Here is a 22,256-nt window from a genome sequence, read left to right as displayed (position 1 = left end):
TTGTTATTTTGTCATCATCACTGTGTATTTAAGTTCCTCTTTGTGCTCCACTCAATTGTCCGGTATTGTTGTGTTATGCATGCTGTCACGTTGCCTTTCTTCATGTGGATTACTTGAGTTTGTTTTATTCAATAAATCTTTTGTTTTATTGAACTATTCATCTTTATCATCTGGACCTAAACGTTACACTCTCCAGGCCTCAGCAGACACTGGCCAGTTTAATAATTTATCCATTGAGCCCCAGATGCTAAAGAGAGAGCGTTTGTGTGTGTGAGAGAGAGTGAAAGAAAGAGACAGATTTATAATGTTTTTTTCTGGTTTCACTCCAGGGGTCCCATAGTAGACACTGACCCTGCCACCAGGGGCCTCATTAATAAAACATGCGTACGCACAGATTTAAACCTAGTGCCAATCATGAAATGCGTCTCTATAGCAGGCATTGTGTTTATGGTGCAATTTACGTGCATATGATACGTAGTTTTCGCGTGCATATGAAACGCACTTTTTTGCGCGTAATACCCATTTACCCCACACCACTAATCCTACCCAAACACGAACGTACCATAATTCTTTCTACCCAAGGGATTTAAGGTGCGTATCATATGCACGTAAAAACGAATTTTCGCATATAAATTGCACGATAAATACAAAGTGTGCTAGAGACGCATTTATGAGATCAGGTCGAGTGCATACGCTAAGGGTATGTTTACATGACAGCGATGTACTGAAAATGGAAAAGCTTTTCCTTTGCTTTATTCGCGTAAAGACAACAACGTCGTCGAAATGATCCCCGTTCAGACGAATCCGCAAAACCAATTAAAAACCAGTATAGTTGGCGATGTCAATTTGTAAAAAAACACCACATGCCTATAGACTGAACATGTAATATGCATGTGCATGACGTCACCGGTTTCACAAATTTGTGTGTTTGTGGTTTACACGTTTTCAAAAACTGGCACTTTGAAACCCATTTCAAAAAAATGTTTGTGTTTTCAGGCCCCCAAAACATTGTTGTCGTGTAAATGAATGGCCGAAACACAAAAAAAGTTTTACGGTGTCATGTAAATGGCCCCTAAAATTCATGCCAACATTCAGATAGATAAAAACGATCTTTGACATGGAAAAGTGCTTGCACCAAATCAGGGTCAAAGCAGACATGCACTTTTCCTTGTGGCAGAGAGTCGGAGTAGGCTACAGGTATTTGGAATTCTAAGCAATTTTTGCACAATTTCAAGATCATTTGCGATTTATACGTTTCACATCTGGTAGAGAAGCGTACGCACGTTTTTTCTGCGTAGGTTCTCTGAATCACACATTCGAGAAATGATCGTAAGATCAAATGTAGGATGGTTTCCACGCAACATTTTATAAATTAGGCCCCAGATCTCAAGACTCAAACCATGTCCGTCATTCCGTTTCTCTGACGCCTAACGTCTGCCACACATTGCAGAGTCTGTCAGCATAATCAAAAACCTCCCATGTAAATTTGACACAGCTTTTCAGCTTTAAATATGAAATGTCTGTGATTCTGTCTGAACTATACGTATTGCTCTATGGTTTGTTTCCTCTGGTGTCCGGGTCTGTTCTCATGCAAGATTCAGTCTTATAAACATAAGACTAGTAGCCTCCCCTCATGTGTTATGAGTTAGGAAAGCTAGGCAATTCTCTATGAACTTAGGCTAACACTCATTCAATATTCAAAAATGTCTTCTGACTTTATTTCTTTCATTGTGAGTTCATAAAACACTATCTAAACTAAAACTTAAATACAGGATGAGATCGTTCAGGATTATCAAGACTTGTGGTTTTTAATGAAACAGGAGCTCGTGTGTGTTTACAGTGGGTTAAAATGACTTCCTGCAGAATCTGCCACTTAGCCAAGAACAACACCCAAGGTTCCCGGAGAGTTAACACTATTCCAAACATCCGGGGTTGCATTCTCTACTTTCAACTTAATTTCAAGTCATTTTTTTAAAATGTACAGTACTCACATACACAGTTCTTAGTGTCCCCTTATCAATAAATACAAGGCTTTTTCCTCACTCTGAGTTTTCAATTTTACAGAAGATATAAAAGTAACCATAATGTACATAACTTTATTTTCCAAACACTTTCATAGTTTTATAAACACTTTTAAGTTATAAAAAAAAAGTTTTAAAAAGTATAATGACTCATTCTCTATAAATATACATACAGATAAATTATTTACATATATCTATGTACCAATATAACCAACTAATAATTACATAGATATATGTAAATAATTAGTTTTGTGTAATGTATGAACATTGTTTACTGTGATCTTTTTTTAAAAGTCTTGAATTGATCATATTTGCACAATAAACAATTGTTTTCCAATAAATGTTTGTGTTTCAATGACAAGCATTCTTGGATATTATAGTTAATAAAATAAATAACATTTTCAGAAATTATAGCAAATTCTAAACCTAATAAAAAAAAGTGTAAAGAAAACTGTTATATGAATATTTATTTATGTTTGTGGACACACACACCCATCGGACAATTATCTTATTAAGTACTGGATATCTTCATGATAAAAGTTCAACATTACATAAGATGCTGTGGAATCCTGATTGCCTAATAAATAAAAATAAATAAATTAAATAAAATAAAAAGCCTACCAAAGCATCAAGTATGACACATAAATTCAAAATGTATCTGTGTTCGAGTTTTACACTGAGTTGGTTTCCTTTGTTACTTTTTCCAGTTATTTAGTCTCCTAGGTTACTCATTGTTTGATTATCGTTTGCACCGGATGTTCATTTAGTTGATTGGTTTGCTCAGTGTATTTAAGCTCGGTGATTCCTTCTGTTCATTGTCAGTTATTGTCACGTGTTAACTTGGTTGTTCTGTTCCCGAGTTCTTTTGTTAAAACTAAAATTGCCGCATTTAAATCCTTTTCTCCTCATCATTTCAACAATTCTATGACACTAACAAAATACTATTAAAGCATTCAGATTAGAAACAATAATTTCTGTGATTATAAGCTCTTATAAGAATAATTCCATGCATTGAACACTGTTTAATGTATGTGAGCTATATAGTGCTAACCAGAGTTCAGCCTGTCATACCATTGAGGGGAACGTTCTGCAAGAAAGAGCACTGTTCTAGAGTCATCATCAAAATTCTCTGGGGACTCCTGGGGGATTCCTCTCAAATATTCAAACCCCTTTCTCCTTCTACCATTTCTCCATCTCACTCTCTCTCTCTCTTTTCTCTCTTCAGCATCTTCTCCCACCCCTCCCCCATGCTCTCCTCCACTTTCATCCCCCCATCTCCGGCAGCATTTACCCCAAACAGATGCTTGATGCTCCTCATACACACACCTGACCAAAAAAGGCATTTCTGCTCTACATTACTGCGCGTAAAATTACTAAACCCTGATCCGTACAAACAGACACATCCTCTTGTAAATCACAAGCAAACATATTCGTCCCCAGAGCGATTTAAGACTGATTTAGACTGACACACATGCAACGGCTGAGGACAAGCAGTGCGTCCATGCAAGACTAGTCAGAACAAACACACCCATCTACACAGTGGAAAACACTGTACACATTTGACAATAATCCAGTGCAGGAGTACACAAAAAAACTCAAACATACATGATAAAAGAGTTTTTTTTTTCTAAAAAAAAAAAAAAAAAACATGAAATGAAAATGATTTCATTTAGACAGCTTGCCCCACTGACACATTCACGCCTGTCTATCTGCACACAAATCTGTCTGTGCCTACATGAAAAAGATTTTCTACTCACCTCCTTCAGTGTGTGCAGAATCTTAAATAACACAAGAGCAGTATGTAACAGTAGCACACATGCACTCCTTGTTCTGACACTCTGGCACCTACACTCACACACACACGCTGCTACACTGCCCCAGCTGACAGCCTTCCTCTCGCTCCGCCCATCAACTAGTGGAATCGCTCAGGAAGCCAGCTGAAAGCCACTTCCTCTTGCTCCCAAACACTCACAAAGACATTGTCTAAAAACGAAAAACAAGATTATTTACCTGCTGCCACCCCAGTCAGACCATAGTGCTGTGATTCTAGTGTGTTGGTGCTGATGCACACCAGTGTGTTATTTCTGCTCTCTGCTCTTTGGCTCCTGTGCATGCATGTGCAGCTCCGCACAGAGGTTCTTGCACCGAGCTGACAAGGAGCACAGATAAATATCCACAACTGCCCCTCCCCCAAAGCATGTGTATGTGTGTCTAAAGAAAGAGAGCGAGAAAACCTCCCTTTCAGAGTCATTGTGCACACACACACACACACACACACACACACACACACACACACACACACACACACACACACACACACACACACACACAGCCTGAGCTCCTGTAATCAAAAGCTTAATCTTCAGTCTCATATTATAGCGACAGAAGATTAAAAAAGGAATTGCAACTGCAACTCTTCAGTAAACACACATACACAGTTACAGGGCAGGCTGAGGTGACGATGTGTTACAGGATTGCAGATGTGTGTGTGTAACATTTGCTATTCTATATTTGGAAATTTAATAGTCTGGTGTGTCTCTTGAGACCACTGAGTCTAGGTTTGTCACTTTGGGATCCCCATGCATATGTGTACTGCAAGCTGAGCATTGCTGGTCACCAGCATATGTTGTGTTTTAGATGCTGGTCTGTGCTGTTGTCTCCACCAGGCCTAGCTTGCCTAACTAGCTTGAGCAGCTTGAAGCAGCCAAAGTGTTTTGGACTCAAAATTGCATTTTTTTTTTTTACTCTATAGGGGATAAACAGGCTTTCATACTTTTCAGAAGGGTACAATACCGTTCAATGGTTCTCAGTAGATGGATCAGTATAATAATTTAAAAACGAATTAAGTAAAAGTGGAGTGATTTGGGATGAGCCATTGTGAGAGAGGTAGAGTGTTGGTTGGGCTGAAAAGCTTTAGAGGAATTAATAGAATTAATGTATCTGTGATCTGATTACAGAGATTCATTATATGAACTAATGGAATTATCTCACCTTTCGGATTACTCACTAAAACATAGGCTAATTTCATTAATATTCCCATACATCAACATCACCACAAAAGACTGCGTTCAGTGAAATAACAAATTATTATTTAGAGTTTAAAGATGCAATTGAGGCTGAGAGAGAATATGCGTATGTGTATGTGTGTGTGCATGATTTCAATTCTAATTTGAAGCCATCTGGTGTCTCCAGTAGCTGCTTGCCTGCCCCACTGCCCCATGGGATTACCATGAGGATGTCAGTGAAGGCACAATCACCCTGATCTCAACACAAACTCCCTGCACAAAGATGTTAATCAATCATTTATAGTGATGTTTTGTTTGTGCACTCAACAAAGACTGAATTTGACATGAACACTTGTTCTAACGGATAGTGGACAAATAGAAATAACTGCCGCTAAGGCTTTGCATTCAGGTCAGTGATCGGCTGGCTTCATGAACTGAACTAAAATGACAAATTTTAGACTGAAGATCAATATCATACTTTAAAAACATGGAATAAAAGATACAGCACTATTCAAAAGTTTGTGGTAGGTAAGAAGTCTCTTATGCTCACCAAATCTGCATTTATTTGATCAAAAATACATTATATTGTGAAATATATTTATGCAATTTAAAATAACTTTTGAATGGTTTACGTTTCAAGTTCATTTGTCACATTTATACATCTTTAGTAGTGAAATATGCTTTCTACAAACCTCTACATTGTGCACTTAGTCTGTTAAAATAATATAAGATATATTTACAAAAATGTAAATCTAAAAAAATGTGTTATACCACAGAAATAACAGACTAAAAAATCGTTTTTAAGGAAAAAAAGCTTGAAAGAAATTTAACTAAACATAAGTGTTACATAACGAAATATTCTAATGTGCAAAGGGTAGTAGATATGTCATATGAATGATAACTAGTACATAGTGCAAACGTGTCACACTGCAGTCAACACAACAGATGACACAGCATGATTCAACCAAGTACATAATCTCTAAAACAAGGTATTATAACATCTTGATGCCACAGCATGGTTCTGTTTATTGAGGGAGTTGCATCCTCTGCTGCCTGTCTATTCTCTGACTGAGACAGGAAGAAAGAAGAATAACATGAGATAGCATAGAGAGATAAAGAAAACGATGGTTGGAGGGAATGAGAGAAAAAGAGAGAGAGAGGGGGAACGGAAGGATGTAGTGTGACGAAGGGGTTGATGAAATGGATTTCCCCTCTAGTTGCCATGGCAACAGTGGTAGTGGATGAATGATTTTCAAGTACAGTCAGGTAGCTGCGAGGAATAGGCTGAAGAGAACAGGACAGCACAGCTTTAAAGAGAGGTGGAGCAGGATTTTCTTGCTCACGAATATGTTCATTGTAATTGCTCTCGTCCACCCACTTTGGGACAGACAGCTGTACTATGAGAGACTTTTTTTTTTATGAAAGCAACCCACAAACACTGCTTACGCAAACAAAACCCTCAAGATGATGCAGTGACGTCTTCAATGCTCATACAGACATTCTCTTGAAACACTTTGCTAGTATTGGTGCTTCCCAGTAAATGTCTGAGGAACAAAATTCACGGCACACCAAACGAATAAAAAGTGCATTATCACATAATGCACATTTTCCAAGTGACCAGGTACTCATATCTATTTTGGAAAAGAAGAGATAACAATACAAGTAAAAAAAGGCAAATTTGGCAAGTACTATGCGATTCATTTTATGCCCATGTTGCATTAGTCTATATATTTGCAGTATTAATAATAGTCATCAGTTATGTCTGTTATTGGTTTCTTCTTCATTTAAACAGTTTTACACATACAAATAAATATTAATTTTGATATTGATTCATCTCAGCTGTCTAATAAAAGCTGTTTTATTTGACCATGGAGTGGGTTGTTGGTCAATAAAACAGGTTGTAAAGGTAATAAAAGTCTAAAGGTTGCACCTATACCATGGACCAACTATAACGTGGGTTTAAACTGCAGAGCTTTGAACGTGAGTCTCTGAGAAATATCTTCACTAAAATAAGGGTTAACTGAAACTGATAGTGCTTTAAGTATTTTAGACTGGTTGACTTACAATATGTTTTACAAATCACACGTTAGTTTAAGTTTAAACTGTACACAACAGCTCTGCAAAGAGCATAAAAACAGTGACACTTAAAAAGGGTGACATGGACAAAATACATTTTGTTCAATTAAAAGTTCACTGAAGGGGAAGGAAAGCAGTGGACAACAAAGCCAAACCAAGATGTAATGGCACCATTTAGTGGCTAACAGCATAAAGTGTGGAGCCCACAACAGCAGTTTTACAAGAAATAGACAGGAAAGGCTAGTTTAAACAGAAAGAGAGCGTTTAATCATCCTTCCAGTAAGAGAAACAGGAATTTATTAAACAATTCATAGCATGTGCCATGTTTAAACAGCTACATAAGTGTTAAAATCGTTGTGTAGCGTATAGTATAGCTCACAAGAAGGAACACGGAGGACATCTGCTGGCCAAGATGTGTCACTGCAAATACAGGACTATCTACACATTGACTGATTTTTTGCAGAATAGTTAGCAGCCAGCACACAATACATTAGAAGACATACTTCCTTAAAAGCAACAAATATGTTATCTATCTATAAAAATAATATTATTAATTATAATTTAGTTGTTTTTTAAAAGAAGTTTGCCTTCTAAAGCAGTGTTTATGTTATTTTAAATGTAGCCTATGCATAGTGTTAGTGAAATGGACACATGCGAATAATTTTGATTAGTCAAAGTATGCCAGCTGAATCATTATACATTTAGCAAAGATGTCAATGTATTTTATATGTATTTTTAGCCCGCACAAGCAAAACTGAGCAATAACAAAACTGACCAGCAGCATGACACTGGTTCACGGTATCAAGTCCCCGAAAAAAATTATTAAAGTTTCAAAACTTTTTTTTTCTAAGGTCAGAGAAATATGAAATCGATGTTATGGATTACAAAGTTCCCATATTGTGACTAAACATCGTGTTCAAAATAAAATAACACTGCAAATACACGAATTCAAAACACACTTCTCAATTTTCGTTATACTGAACAAACGTTTATATAAACCATAACATTACATAAGGTAATAAATATCAAGCAAGAAAGAAAAAAGGTTGCCAGCACTTACCCCTTAACTAAAGAGAAGAGTTTGTGAGTTAGCTGACGTTAGATAGATTACGCATAATTGGGGCGGGACTAAACCCGTTCAGTTGCCGGGAACGCAAATAGCACGTGGTTTGTAACCGGCTGCTGCTGCGCCTGCAGTTGATTCACGTTTTTCCACACACACAGTTGAGTTGTAAGATGGCGGCGCGGTGGGGAACAGGCGAGGAGATGTTAAAAGCCTGTAATACTCAAATGTTCTCCCCGGTGAATCTTGACGAGGTGAGAACTGCACATACTGATACTTATATGGTGTTGTGTCAGAATGAAATCGATGACATTTATCACTGTGCCAAATATTCGAGGTAAATACGCGATTATGTGCAGGACTTTGTGACACGTGGATGCTGATGCACCATCATTTTTTTTTTCACATATGGTAAAAAAACAGAAAAACAAACAGATTTAGCACTCTCCAGGTGTTGCTAGATTTCGTACGTTTACTGAACTTGCTTGTCAAGAGATTGATGCAAAAGTTTGGTCGTGTTAGATGATGTTGCCACCCATTTGCATTCATAAAAACTTTATTACTCTAGACCAGTGATTAAACAACAAATTATCGTTTTTTTAAATAAAAAAAATAGTACAGTTTTGCTTTTCGTAAACAATAAATGCATTGTTTTGTGGCTTTAATGTTATCGATATTCTGCAACCAGGAATTGTTAGCTGTTTGAATGTGTCACTTCTGAAGGAGAATTCCAATTTAATGTAAATGTTTTTTGAAATTATGTATTAGTAAGTTCTTAGTACACATGCCATTGTTGATCAAATATGGCTTTTTTTTATTGTTTGTTACATTTTCAAGTAACTCTGACCCACGTGGCTGACTCAAAGAATGAATCTAACAGTGTTTATGCATGGTCGTACATTTAACTTAAACATTTAACACTGAAACTGCGATTATCAGGCCACGGACACTTTTTATTTATTCTACTCCGAGTGTTTGGATTTATCACCTATTCATTTCTTATATGGCATGGTCGTGACTGTGAATTAAAAAGTTAGCCCCATGTTGTTCAATGCGGTTTGCGTTGACTAGCTGTCCAGCACGTGGTGCTGGTATGAGTGGGACAGTCATGTTGGGCCATGTGTATTTACTGACAGCACTCTTTAATTCAGCCCGTTTTGGTTTTAAAGCGAGAACGATTTGTTATCAAGCTGGCCTAAAGATGCCATATAGATATATTTTAAGAAAATGACAATGGCCATGCAGCATGTCTGGTAGCGCACGGTGTGTTTTGAACTGTGCCGGTGTTGGGTTTGCCCAGTAATGCACTGCGGCAGGGTGACGTGTGTGCGCAACACGTGGTTGTAGCTACAAATGAACGCATTTATAAATTGAACGTGCTCGCATTTTATTATTTACCATAATATATTTATCACATTTTTAAATGCCTATTTACAATTGCTCAGATTTAAATAGCTTGTCTACTCTTTGAGGTTTAGTGTTTTGCTTTCAAATTCATGAGCATTATTAAAATGATTCATACAAAGAGAGTTGATTATTAACAATGTTTCACTTGAAGTCATGTGAATAAATGATTCTATGAGCTGTATTAACACCAAAGCTGACCGTAACATCAGCTGCTGCAGAACATCCCAGCGATTACACGCCTTAAAGGCAGCACATTGTTTGCAGTTGTTAAAAATGGGAACATGAACTTGTTTACAAACTCAGCTAATGCATATTTCACCATGCAGTGATTTCTGGTTTTAGAAGCATATTTAATTCTGGAAGTATTGTTTTAAAAACATATGATATTATTAATACTAATGTTAATTTTGTGTAGCATCAGCCAGATGTGAATGACTGTTTGAAGTATTGAGTTTCAGTTGATATTTTTCTATGGAGTGGTCTGGTGATGGGTCAAGCAAGACCAAACATTAAAGTCTCCATGAAATAAAAATGGACATTTATTTTTAATGGAATATTGCAGGCAGAGATCCTTCAGGGAAGCTTCACTGGAAGCTGTCTGGACTATCCCAGCATTAACAACGGAGATGCTCTGGAGGTTTTACATGGCTGCTTGGATCCTTCTATTCTGTCCATTTTTGAGGACAACCCCACTGGAGAAGTAAATAATGCCTTTATAAAACTGTTCATTGCATGAATTGGAATTTCAAATTTCATGTCAGTCAGCAATGGTATTCATAAAATGATTCCTTTGTTTCAGGTTAAATGTAATATTGATGAGGAAAGTGAAGCAACACTGCTCACAGCTCTCACTGAAATACTTGACAATGTTGATGATGAGAACTTGTCCCCTTTTGACACTCTGCCGGATTCAGACCTGTTCTCAGGACAGAAGGGCCAGGAACAATCACCGGTGAGTCTCCAGTTGGTCTTCACCTGTCCAAGCATGTCAGGAATGCAATAGAGTTTTTTTTCTTGATGCATTTTCAGATACTTATTTTCCTTTATCCACTCTAGCTGAGAAAGTTGTTTTCACGGTCTCCACCAGAGGCACTGATTCATGCAAGACAATTTCCTGGAAAGGTATTTAAGTTCTGAATCTTTATTCCTCATCTATTTTTGAAAAACAACTAAATGCATAGTTTCATTAGATTTGCCTTTTTTTTTTTTTTTTTTTTTTTTTTTTTTTATATATAACTAATGTGAGACATATGATGTTTTGTTTTAGAGTCTCCCACGAATGCAGAGAGTATCCAAGCAGAACAGTGAAGGAGAAGAGGAGGAAGATGGGGATGCTAGTTTTTCAAACCCAATAGCTAATATTGATTTATCATCACTGGAGGAATTTGATTGGTGCCTTCCAGTGTCCTTAGAACAGGATGGAGAGAGCATGCCTGTCACTCTAAGCGATTTAGTAAAACACATGCACCCTTACTGCATGACATTATGTGTGGAAGGAGAAGAGGGTCAAGAGCATCTCCTGCCCGAGGGGGGCCTCGTGCTAGAAGTGGTTGATCAAGGAGAGCATGGAGAGCCCATCCTGGCAATCCCAGATCTCAGCATCCCTTTTTCTCACACAGACTCTGCAGAAGGAGAGCAAAGAGTCCCGGAGAAAAGCATAGACAAGCCGGAACCAAAGCCAGAGGATAGTACTGAAAAATTTCCACCACCTTCTGAAGTATCTCTTGTGGAAGAGGAGAAAAAGGTTGGCAAGTTATGTAAAGGGAAAAAGAAATGTAAACCTGTTAAAGCTGATCTGGTTGAACAGAGGATTTTAAGAAGCTCAAGAATTAAAGAGGAGCCCCAGAAGAAACGGCAGAAAGAACAAAAGAAGAAAAAGGTGACTTTTTCACCTGTTCATTTATCGGCAGAGCCTGAGAAACCCAAAATTGTTTGTCCAACACAGTTGATGACCCCTGAGCCACGGGTTGAGAAGGAGCACATCATGACCCCTCAAGCTGAAGCAAAAATTACTGACTCACAGCCAGAGAACAAAGCTCTTGAAAAGTCTTTAGAGGAAGAACCACCCTCAAAACAAGAGCCTGTTAGTGAGCAGCATGCTGTTTGTCAGCGTAATGAAACCAAGCCCAAACCTCTCAGTTTACAGCAGTACCGTCTCCTCCGCCAGCAGAAGAAACCAGACCCTGTGGACAAAACGGAGGATTACAGCACTAAATGGCCCAAGTTGCCTGAAGCACCCAAGGAACTTCCCCCAATACCTTGCCTGCCAGACCCAAACCCCAGAGACCCACGTAAAACCTTGCATACTCCTGTTAAAAAAGACCTTGCACCTGAAATCATGCCTGCATGGCACCCGAGAGGCCCTGCTGCTCCCCCAACACCTGAAGCATTACTCATCCCTCCAGCTTCACTGATGTGTTCCTCTAAGAAACCTGCTACTTCTAAAGCATCAACCCTTCCACCTTCAGGTACATCATCTGAAAGTTTACCCCATTCAGTCCACTCATCACCTCAGAAACTACCTACTCCCATCAGCGTGCCACAAAACACTATTCATACCGAGACCTCTACCCCGATCATACATATGGCTGAGGTACCTCCTGAAAGGATGGTTTCACCACCAGTGTCCACTAAATCTGGAGACTCTCACAGTCTCAATGCACCTAGTTATAAGGAATGTTTACATAGTAACCCCAATGCTGCTCATGTGTGTGAAGGTGTGCCGTCTAAAGATCCCTCAAGGCCTCAGATGATCACTACACCAGTTCAGTGCTCAAACTCTATTCCTCTTAAACCTAGTGCTGCTGTTCCTGCAAAGAGAGAGACCGAGCAGGTTGTTTTGGCCCCCGTGTCTGATCAAGCCAAAAACACCCTGCCAACTAATTCTAAAAAGCTGACCTCACGGTTACTGCCTCATGTTGCACCGATAGCTGTTCAGCCGTTTTTCTCAGCTCAAGTTCAGGCTAGAGTTGTTGAACTGGCAGAGCAGATGAGGATGGTTTCTTCGGAGATCACCAAACCGAAGAACACCACAGTTGAGCTGATTGAGTCATTCACAAATGAAATTGGTGAGCATTTTTCCGTATGTAATTAAAAGTTTCAGTTGATTGGATTATAAAGAACTTTTTCTTTCAGGGATTGAAGCTGCTGATCTTACAAGCCTCCTGGAGCAGTTTGAGGAGTCTCAGAGTAAGTGATGTGTCTGAGCTCTTTTTCTTAAAGTATTTGTTCACCAATTTCTTTGGAAACCAGTGCACCTCCTTAGTGAACACATACTGCCACCTTTAGAATACAGACCATTAGTTTGTAAGCAACCAGGGCACACTAACGTTTGGATCTTGGAGAAAGTTGGCATTCCTGGGACAAAGGAATTTGTGTCCATTTTGCCAGGTCAAGCACAGATTGCAAGTTCAGAGTTCAGTTTAACATGACCCAGTGGGTTAGATAAGACTGTTGTCACACAACCGTGTTCATCTTATCTTGATGTATTAATGGCATTCGGTTCAAATGAGGTAAAATTGCCTTAAGGTTTGTTCCCTTTTCCTAGTGGAATTCTGTTTAACCAAAATGGTGTAGTTGTTGTAAAATGATAAAACATTAACCAGTCATATAGAACCAGTCAAGCTTAAAAAAAAGAAGAAAAAAAGAAAGAGGGTGTGGTATTTCTAAAGGTGCGGTCAGATTTACCATTGCTTGGTAATTTCATGGGCAAAATCCAGTCATTCCAATAGGAATTGGTCCCTGTGGAAAATAGGAAACTTAGCTCATTTTCTAGTTTGTGAGTTCACTGCGGTGAAACTGTTGGTGAAAGTTTTTGCTTGAAAGTGACTTCTGTGTGAGCTCTGCTTTATACACCACAACGTTATTAATAATAGACAATAAACATTTTTGCCCACGAAAACGTGCTGAAATTACACTGTGACCACACCTTAAGGGTAGGGTCTGTAACTTTAAGAGAGGGCGTGGCTTTAATGAAAACAGCTGCAATGTGCTAATGTTCATTGAACTGCTGGAATTCTGCCCTGTTAACAAAACCATTTTAAAACAGTTGGCTGTCTTTGTCTGAGGACATGCAGGGGCTGAATACGGATTGTGTATCCATTAAACAAGCATTTATCTTTAGTCTGCTGTTTCTCAGCTGTTGAGTGGGGACGTTTTGTAGTGTATCACAATACATGCTTTTTGTTGTAGCCGTGTTCTGCTAAATGCTGAACAATTTGATTGTTGCAGTTATTTTAAGGGTCTGTCCCACTTTCACCTCCTGTATCTGGTCATTCACAACCCTCCTTTTTTCTTTCCAGCAAAAGAAGAGCCAAGGGTACCGGAGGTCTGTGGTAGAGCAGCCGCTGTAGGAAACTCCAGGTGAGTATCATGAGGCAGAGTGATGGAGTTACCCTACAGCCCTTGTGCTGCTCTTGCACCAAACTCAATGTTTGTGTGTGTGTGTGGCCATAAGCCACATTTCACCAAGACCTACCGAAACAAATGAAGTCTCTCAACATGACTTCAGAATGTGAAGGTGGCCATTAGAGACAAACATGAGCATAGCTTTTGTCAGTCTAAGTGATGTTTTAACAACATCAGCAATTCAAAGTTTTTGATGTTGCCATTGCAAATTATATTTATTCATTTTATTTTCTTAATTCAGTTATGAGCAGCAGGTGGAGACTAAGGCCCTGGAGAAAACCCGCAACCATGACCTGGGAAGCACAGCAGGTAAAAGAAATAAAAAAGAATAATTTAGTGTGCAATATATTTTATATACACTATTAAAAAGTTTGGGTTTGGTAAGAAGTCTCTGATCACCAAAGCAAAATGCAGTAAAAACTGTAATATGTGACCCTGGATCACAAAACCAGTCACATGTCGCACGCGTATATTTGTGGCAATAGCCAACTATACATGTATGGGTCAAAATTATTGATTTTTCTTTTATGCCAAAAATCATTAGGATTTTAAGTAAAGATCATGTTCCATGAAGATATTTTGTAAATTTCCTACCGTAAATATATAAAACATTTATTTTTGTGAGTGAATGCAGCACAATCGTGAACATAAATGGAAAACTTTAAAGGCGATTTTCTCAATGTTTCGATTTTCTTGCACACTCAGATTCCAGATTTTCAAATAGTTTTATATTGTCCTATCCTAACAAACCATACATCAATGGAAAGCTTATTTATTCTGCTTTCAGATGATGTATAAATCTCAATTTCAAAGAATTGACCCATGTGACTGGTTTTGTGGTCCAGGGTCATATATTGTATAATATAATTACAATTTAAAATAACGGTTCTTTATTTTGTTATATTTTAAAATTGTTTTTTATCCCTGGCAAAGCAGAATTTCCAGCATCATTACTCCAGTCTTCAGTGTCATGTGATCCTTCAGAAAGCATTACAATATGCTGATTAGCTGTCTTATTATTATTATTATTATTATTATTATCAATGTTGAAAACATTTGTGCTGCCTAATGTTTTAGTGGAAAGTGATACTTTTTTCAAGATTCTTTAAAAGGTTAAAACAACAGCATTTATTTGAATTTGAAATATTTTGTAACATTATAATGTCTTTACTGTCATGGATTTTCCATGAATGCATCCTTGGTGAATAAATGTTAATTTCTTAAAAAAGAAAAAGAAAAAAATGGCTGACCCCAAACTTTTAAATGGTAGTGTACTTATAAAATAGCTTAATTTAAATAAATCGCATATGATTTGATCTATTTTGTTATATAATGTAAACGCATTCCTATAGAATATGCAAATAATAAAGTAATAAAATGAATAAAAGTAAACTCTTTTTATCTGAATCATCCCATAGGCCTTACACCACCTGCCACTCCCCCACACCAGATGTGGAAACCCATTGCACCGGTTTCTTTACTGGGGAAAACCAAGAAGTCAGAGGTCCTTAAGCCAACTCCTAGCAAGGCCATTCAGATAGAAGCAAAACCACTCCCTTCAAATAAGCTGCGCAGCAAGCCTCCGACCCCTACTACCACTGGGCAGACTCAACCTTTCTCCCTTGACCATGACTATTGCCTCCCTCCAAAAGAAGCCAACCAAAATGAAGTTGGCAGTCGATGGAATGTCAAACAACAGCCTAGCATTGTAATCAAGTCTGTCGAGCTGTCCTCCATTAAGCCGACACAGAACAGTGTCTCCAAGGCTTTATCAACTCCAGTTACAGAAGGAAACCTCAGCTTCAGTCAACCCTCTGCAGATACAAGGTGCACATTAAACAGCTCTACCTTGGTGACTCCAGATGCCTCTCCAAACAGGCCTGACACTGAAAGCTCTTTACTGGATGAAGCGAAAGGCAACCAGCAAAAACCTCTGGACTACTCTGAGTGTTCCTCCAGACAGTACCAGCAGGACAGAGGCCGCGCAAAGCGAAGATACAGAGCCCAATCCTCTAGTAGCTCAGAATCCAGTTCTGAATCCTCCTCTAGATCACGTTCACCACCCAGGAAAAGGTCCGCTTTGACATTGTCTATGCTAATTATACACCTGTATGATAATTAAAAAGTAATGTTGAGATCACAGTATCCTTTTTTTTTTTTTTACATGTACAGATACAGGTCTCGTCACTCCAGCAGCAGATCCAGTTCTTCATCTCTGTCTCGGTCTCGTTCCCGATCCAGCTCCAGGTCATTTTCCCCACCCCGTCGGCGTCGATATTCCTATTCAAGCTCACGCTCTGGATCTTGGAGTCACAGCCGCTCTAGATCTAGGTCCCGCTCTTCTGATTCTCATGGACATCTGCGTTGGAAAACTCATAGAAGGTGAGAACTGGCATGTTAGCAAATGTGCTGTCATCTGTGTATTTTCATTTGTTATTTTTGTATCATTGAGATACTATTATAGTTAAATATTTTGAATTAGTTTTTTTTCTGTTTTCATCGTAATTTTAAAGTTTAGTAATTTTTATACATATTTGTCATTTATTTATTTTTGCTTTTATTGTGTCTAAAGTTTTTATTAGGTTTATGTAAATTTTAGTACATTAAAGTTAGCATGAAACAAAAGTTGCAATAGCATTTTCTTCGCTATTGTGACATTCTGTATATCCAAGTGAAACTGCTTCTTGAACAAGAAGGGCGGGACTTGATTTTGTCCATCAGGAATTGATTGGATGGTTGTGGTTTTCCATTGCTGTGATCTCATGTTAGAGACAGGTTGCCCTGTCCTTGCGCCAGTAAACGCGTCATCAGAGGCCCTGTTTACACCTGGTATTAAAAACTATTTTCATCAATCTGATTACAAGTGGATGACGCTAAACGCGTGTAAACAGGGTCTAAAACATTTTGCACTTGTCCACGTTTGACCACTTCCAGGGGTAGTTGAAAACGCATTTGACTAGATTGCTTTTGTAGTGTATCCGCTCATGTGTTCTAATAACCGCAAAAGACTGCCTTCTCTCCACCTTCTGACCTAACGCGTAATCATTATGGTAAGCGGTAGCCAGACGGGATTTTAAACTTTGTCAGATGAAGACCCAAGTTTGGTTTGAAAAAGAAAAATTGACAAAGCACAATTCCTGATATCTAACACACTCACAGCGTTTGGCGTGGTCTTGCAGCAATCAGAGAAGAAATGAAAGCTACTTGCTTTGTATGTTTTATTTCCTTTTTTTGTCATCTCCTTTCACATCCATTAGATTGAAAGATCTGAAAAGCCCATACATCTACCCACCCATAGAGCCCAAAAGTGGACAAATTAAAACATCAGGATTAAAACATCAGGTGTAAATGGGAATCCCTCGTTTACTTGTGATCCGATCAAGCAAAATGCATCTTAAAGTGCCCCTATTATGCTATTTTAAAGTTTCCTAATGTTGTTTTAGAGTCTCCTACGACAGGTTTACATGCATCAAAGGTCAAAAAACATTGGTCAAAAAGTTTCATTTTCTCATAATACATATTTGCACATCACATTTCCAATGATTCTCAAATGACTCGTTAGATGAATTAATCTCTCTAAATCCCTCCTTTCCGCGAGCACTCTGCTCTGATTGGCCAGATGGCTCAGTCTTTTGTGATTGGTTTACTGCGTACAGCGCATATCAAAAGCAAAAACGCCCATTGCCAAAACAACGCAGCTCTGCGTGTCCTGAGGCTTCCTACACTGTAAACTAAACACAGTAACGAACAATGATATCGATTTTACCATATCAATCCTAGCTCGAGTCCAATGATGAAACACTAAGAACTAATTATTCAACCCGAACCTCCATCTCAAGGACGACTCGATCAGGACGTTTCTTAGTGATGCGCTTGAGGTACATTATATGATATGTTGCAACTGTAACGCTAATTCCTCACCATCAGCATTAAAAAGTGCATGTCCATCAACAAACCGATTATTTTACTTGTACTTATTTATTTACCGAGTATGTTTCTAATTTATTGCGGTGAACGTGGAAACTGTATCAAGAACAGTGCATACATTAGCCGAGCTCTAGCGTGAATGACTGATGTAACAAACGTTGGTAAAACAAATCTTGCTCCATGCTTAATCTTCCCCCAAAGTAGTGAGAACGACAGACAATCTGCATTAATAGACAGTTTTGGTAATAGTGGCCCGCAACTGATTAGCAGAAGTATTTCAGTAAGGCAGTAATAATGTGAGTTACCAGTTAGCAGGAGACCTACACAATATAAAATTCAAATCTAAGTATTTTGAACACCATATTTCAAGAGGAAGCCGTTTGCAAATCCTGCATTGAACTCCCGAGATTTGAGAAGCAGTCGTCAGTGAAATAAAGGTAACACAGTAAAAGTTTAGGATTACACTGCTGTGATATCATGGTAAAGATGAATTTTAACCACTGATTCTTCACATGCTCGTCCTTGGGCAGTGAAAAAAAATAACTGGCTTTACCTTCACATTGTAGAGCACAGCGTCTACTCGACATGATGCTGTCCGGTATCCAAACAAATCCGCTGCAGTGTTCAGGTTTTCCTTGGTGTGTGCACACGTAATAAGTTTGCGGGTAATATGCTAATGTTTCGTCTTGACGTCACAACGTTTGAAAAAACAATTCATTTCATTGACTTGGAGTCGACTCTTACTTTTGAAAGACAATAACTTTATACAGTGCACTTTCAGATTTAAAACATTTCAGGATGTTTTCATTCACTTAGAGCTATGTTACACACTACAAAAATCCATTATGGGGCCCTTTAATACCAGGTGTAAACGAGTCCAGAGAAGAGATGTCACTTCAAGATGGAGAGGAAGTTGCTTTGATTAAAGATTATGAAGGCACATGAACTTCAAAAAAAAAAATGTGTGCACAGATAAATCATTTATAATTATTGCATTATTACATAAAAAAATAAGAATCGATTTCATCCTGACTATATTTTTCAGTTTGTTTCAAGTAAAGTTTTTTTTTTTTAATGGTTTGTGTTAGTACAAGTTATATATTAACCCTGATATGTTTTAACTTTTGACAGCCCTAATCAGAGGCCCGATTACCACCTTTCACAAAACTGCAATGAGGATACAAAGATGCGCAAAGAGAAAGCCATTGTGAGTGTTTCAATCAAGGAAATATCTTCATTTGTTCCCAAAGGCACCTTGGTAATTGATTTCTGACATTTCAATTGCAATGTTTTTTAGGAGGAGCGGAGAGTTGTTTATGTTGGACGAATTCGGGGAAGCATGACTCGTAAGGAGCTGAAAGAACGCTTCTCATTCTTCGGAAAGATTGAGGAGTGCACTGTGCACTTTAGAGAAAATGGGTATGGCTTCTCTGTTGTATTTATTTGATGTATTGTTTAACATTAACTAGAGGATTGCTAACACTCCTGTTATTTCAGAGACAACTACGGCTTTGTTACATACTACAGCAAAAAGGATGCGTTTAATGCTATTGAGAATGGAAGCAAGCTGAGGGAGCAGAATGAGCTTCCATTTGACCTTTGCTTTGGAGGCAGGAGGCAGTTTTGCAAAACCAGTTATGCTGATCTTGGTGAGCTTCGCATCGTTAGCTGTTCTCCTTCCATTTAAAGTAGTGATGCACCAGAATGTATTTATTACCGAAAACAAAATGAAAGCTTTCATTTAACGCTGATGCAGTCAAAACAAGTCATTGGAGAAGCGCTAATTAAACGTCACTGTTTCAGCCATACAAATCTATTTTGGCCGAAACTGAAAATTCTTTTTTTTTTTTTGCTGAGATTTCGGTGCATCATTAATTTAGTCATTGAAAACATTCCCTATTAAAGCCTCCAGATGTAACAGTTTCTTTTTGATTACTTTCAGATTCAAACCGGGAGTATAATCCAAAGCCTACAAAGGGGAAATTTGATGCACTAGACTTTGACACTTTACTCAAGCAAGCTCAGAGGAACCTGAAAAGGTAACGAATATTCAAGCCACCGATGAGAAGACCTATTACCTCGGAGCGAAATGCTGCCCCACACTTCCAGTGTTGGCTCTCAATTACTGTTTTTGTTTGTTTTGTTTTTCTATTTGTGTTTTTTGTTTCTGCAAGTTTACACCTTCTATTGAAGTGAAGATTTGTAAGAAAAATCAAAAGTGCAAAAAAAATCATGAAATATAATAAAACTCTGGAATGAAAAAAAAGAGAATTTTTTAAAAAGAATTACATTTATTTAAATGTTTAATCTGATGCTGAATGTTGGATACATTTTAAAATGAATTGAATGGAAACATTATGTTGGGGATAATGGGTTTATATGCTGAATTTATTTCAATCTAAATAAACCTAAAATATATAAATTTCTTTTTGTTGTCTCTTTTGTGATTCAAAATCTGTTTCATTCTTTTTTTTAGGAGACTTTTGCAGTAGATTATCAAAACATTTGTGTGAATATGTTGTCCAAATGAGCAACAATTGATTTGAAATAAGTGGTGTTTTGGGGGTTGTCTTGATTTTACTGAAATTTGGAAATCGTGGCTAGAATACATGACTGCAGATCTTAATTCGCCATTAAGCAAATTAAGGCCTTAAAAAGGTCATTAAATCAGGGCAGAAAGTCATGGCATTAAATGCTGCAAACAAAAAAATGAATATCTTCCTCTGTAATTTTGCCATGTTTTCCAATACAAATATCTAAACATATTTAATGAAGATACATTTATTGAGATGCAAATAGCTTATTCTTAAAAAACATTAACAGATATCAATGAATTACGAAACTTCTGAGCCCACTGGCAGATTTGTTTTAATCATAAACTCACTTCATCAGTTTCACAAGAAAACAAGAATTCATATTTTGTGTCATTTTGCATTTCAAGTAGATGTATCTTGATTTAGGATTTTTTTTTTGTAAAATTAATTAAAAAGTAATTGATATCTGATGGAAGTTGTATTTTCAAACTCTGGAGTGTTGCTAATAGAACTCGTGTTTCTCCCTAGACATTTACTGATGTATTGTGTTCTCTTCGATTTACTCAATTTTTCTTTACTTGTTCTTAAAGTTTTAAATGTATGTACCTTCATAAAACCTGCAGAAACCCTGAATATCTTCGTTCTGCGAAACACAAAGAAATTTATTTTGAAGAATATTTGTGACCAATCAGTTGTGGAGCACTTCCATAGTATTTTTTCTCCATACTATGCAAGCCAATGGTGCCCCACAACTGTTTGGTTACCCATATTCAAAATATCATATTTTGTGTTCAGTAGAACAAAGAAATTCATACAGGTTTGGAACAGCTTTAGGGTGAGTAAATGACAGAATTTTATCTTTTGGGTGAACTATCCCTTTAGTGGAGGATTAGGTAATACAAGTGAAATGTATTTTCAAATATAATGTGGATTTTACAGCAACTAGTGTGAAATTGACATCACATGACATACGTCTCGTATAATCCCGGCCTGAGAGATGATTAATTTATGTCTTCTACAACAGGGGTTTTCAAACTTTTTTTGTGTGTGGACCACTATTTGTAATCAAGAATTTTCGCGGACCACCTCATAATACACATAATAAAATATGTCTACACAGAGTCCTACCTGAATTAATCTGCACCTCTAAATAGGCTTACTAGCTCTAAAACTATCATTGGTCATCACATCAGTACAACAGACTTGTTAAAAGAAAGTTTACTGCACACAACGGCTGCCACATATTTAATTTATTTATTTACTCAAGCGCCCGAGGCCGAGGGCATAATCAGGTTCATTTGAACAACAGGCTTATTTCCATAGCAATGGAGTATGAAATCTATACAGTAATAAGAACACTGGAATATAGTCAACATTTCAAAACCTTTGGTGATTTTAGGGGATTATTAATCTTCAGAATTTTACAACTCCTCAAAAAGTACCTAGGCTTGAGTTTGTCCACTAAACAGCACATCCGCAAAACATTTCAGAAACGCGAGATCAAGAAACTAACTGGAAATTAAAATAATAACAGGCCTTTTTCATTCCATTTATAAACATTTCGTTTCATATAAACTGCCTATGCCTAACTGTGCGTTCACACCGGACGCGAGCGCGTCAAATTCAAAAAGGGATCATATGTCAAAATCGCGCCTGCCGCGTCTAGTGATACGCTTGACCACTTTGTATCAATTCCCGCGTCAAAACAAAAGTTTGAAGCGAAATTTCGTCCGGTGTGAACGCACCATTAAAGGATATGCGTGTGATGTGATAATGAGATAATATTTGCCTCTGCCCTTTTCCAGTGTTGCCAGAT

At 37.8% G+C, this 22,256-nt stretch overlaps 2 protein-coding genes across 8 annotated transcripts in view; one reads left to right on the top strand and one right to left on the bottom strand.

Moving 5' to 3' along the window:
- Positions 1-8,351, bottom strand: part of gng2 (guanine nucleotide binding protein (G protein), gamma 2) — a 15,603-nt gene extending 7,252 nt beyond the window's left edge. For 2 of the 7 annotated variants that reach the window (XM_081350258.1, XM_081350260.1), the window contains exon 1: positions 3,779-3,874. The gene's annotated coding sequence lies outside the window, so the exon portion shown is untranslated. Of the gene's footprint in view, positions 1-3,778; positions 3,925-4,031; positions 4,392-8,162 lie in introns of those variants that run through there. The other 5 variants (XM_081350255.1, XM_081350259.1, XM_081350254.1 and 2 more) reach the window with 5 other exon arrangements.
- Positions 8,197-22,256, top strand: pprc1 (PPARG related coactivator 1). The gene is made up of 14 exons (XM_081350251.1): positions 8,197-8,419; positions 10,135-10,272; positions 10,372-10,524; positions 10,629-10,694; positions 10,840-12,640; positions 12,708-12,761; positions 13,874-13,934; positions 14,221-14,288; positions 15,398-16,052; positions 16,152-16,361; positions 19,038-19,113; positions 19,204-19,325; positions 19,404-19,555; positions 19,849-22,256. Exons 1-14 carry the CDS (start codon positions 8,339-8,341, stop codon positions 19,947-19,949), a joined length of 3,738 nt encoding a protein of 1,245 aa, XP_081206377.1. The 5' UTR covers positions 8,197-8,338; the 3' UTR covers positions 19,950-22,256.

Source organism: Scardinius erythrophthalmus (assembly GCF_964197995.2).
Source record: "Scardinius erythrophthalmus genome assembly, chromosome: 21".
Lineage (NCBI taxonomy): Eukaryota > Metazoa > Chordata > Actinopteri > Cypriniformes > Leuciscidae > Scardinius > Scardinius erythrophthalmus.
The sequence above is the reverse complement of the archived record's forward strand: the minus strand, read 5'-3'. Positions and strand labels throughout refer to the sequence as shown.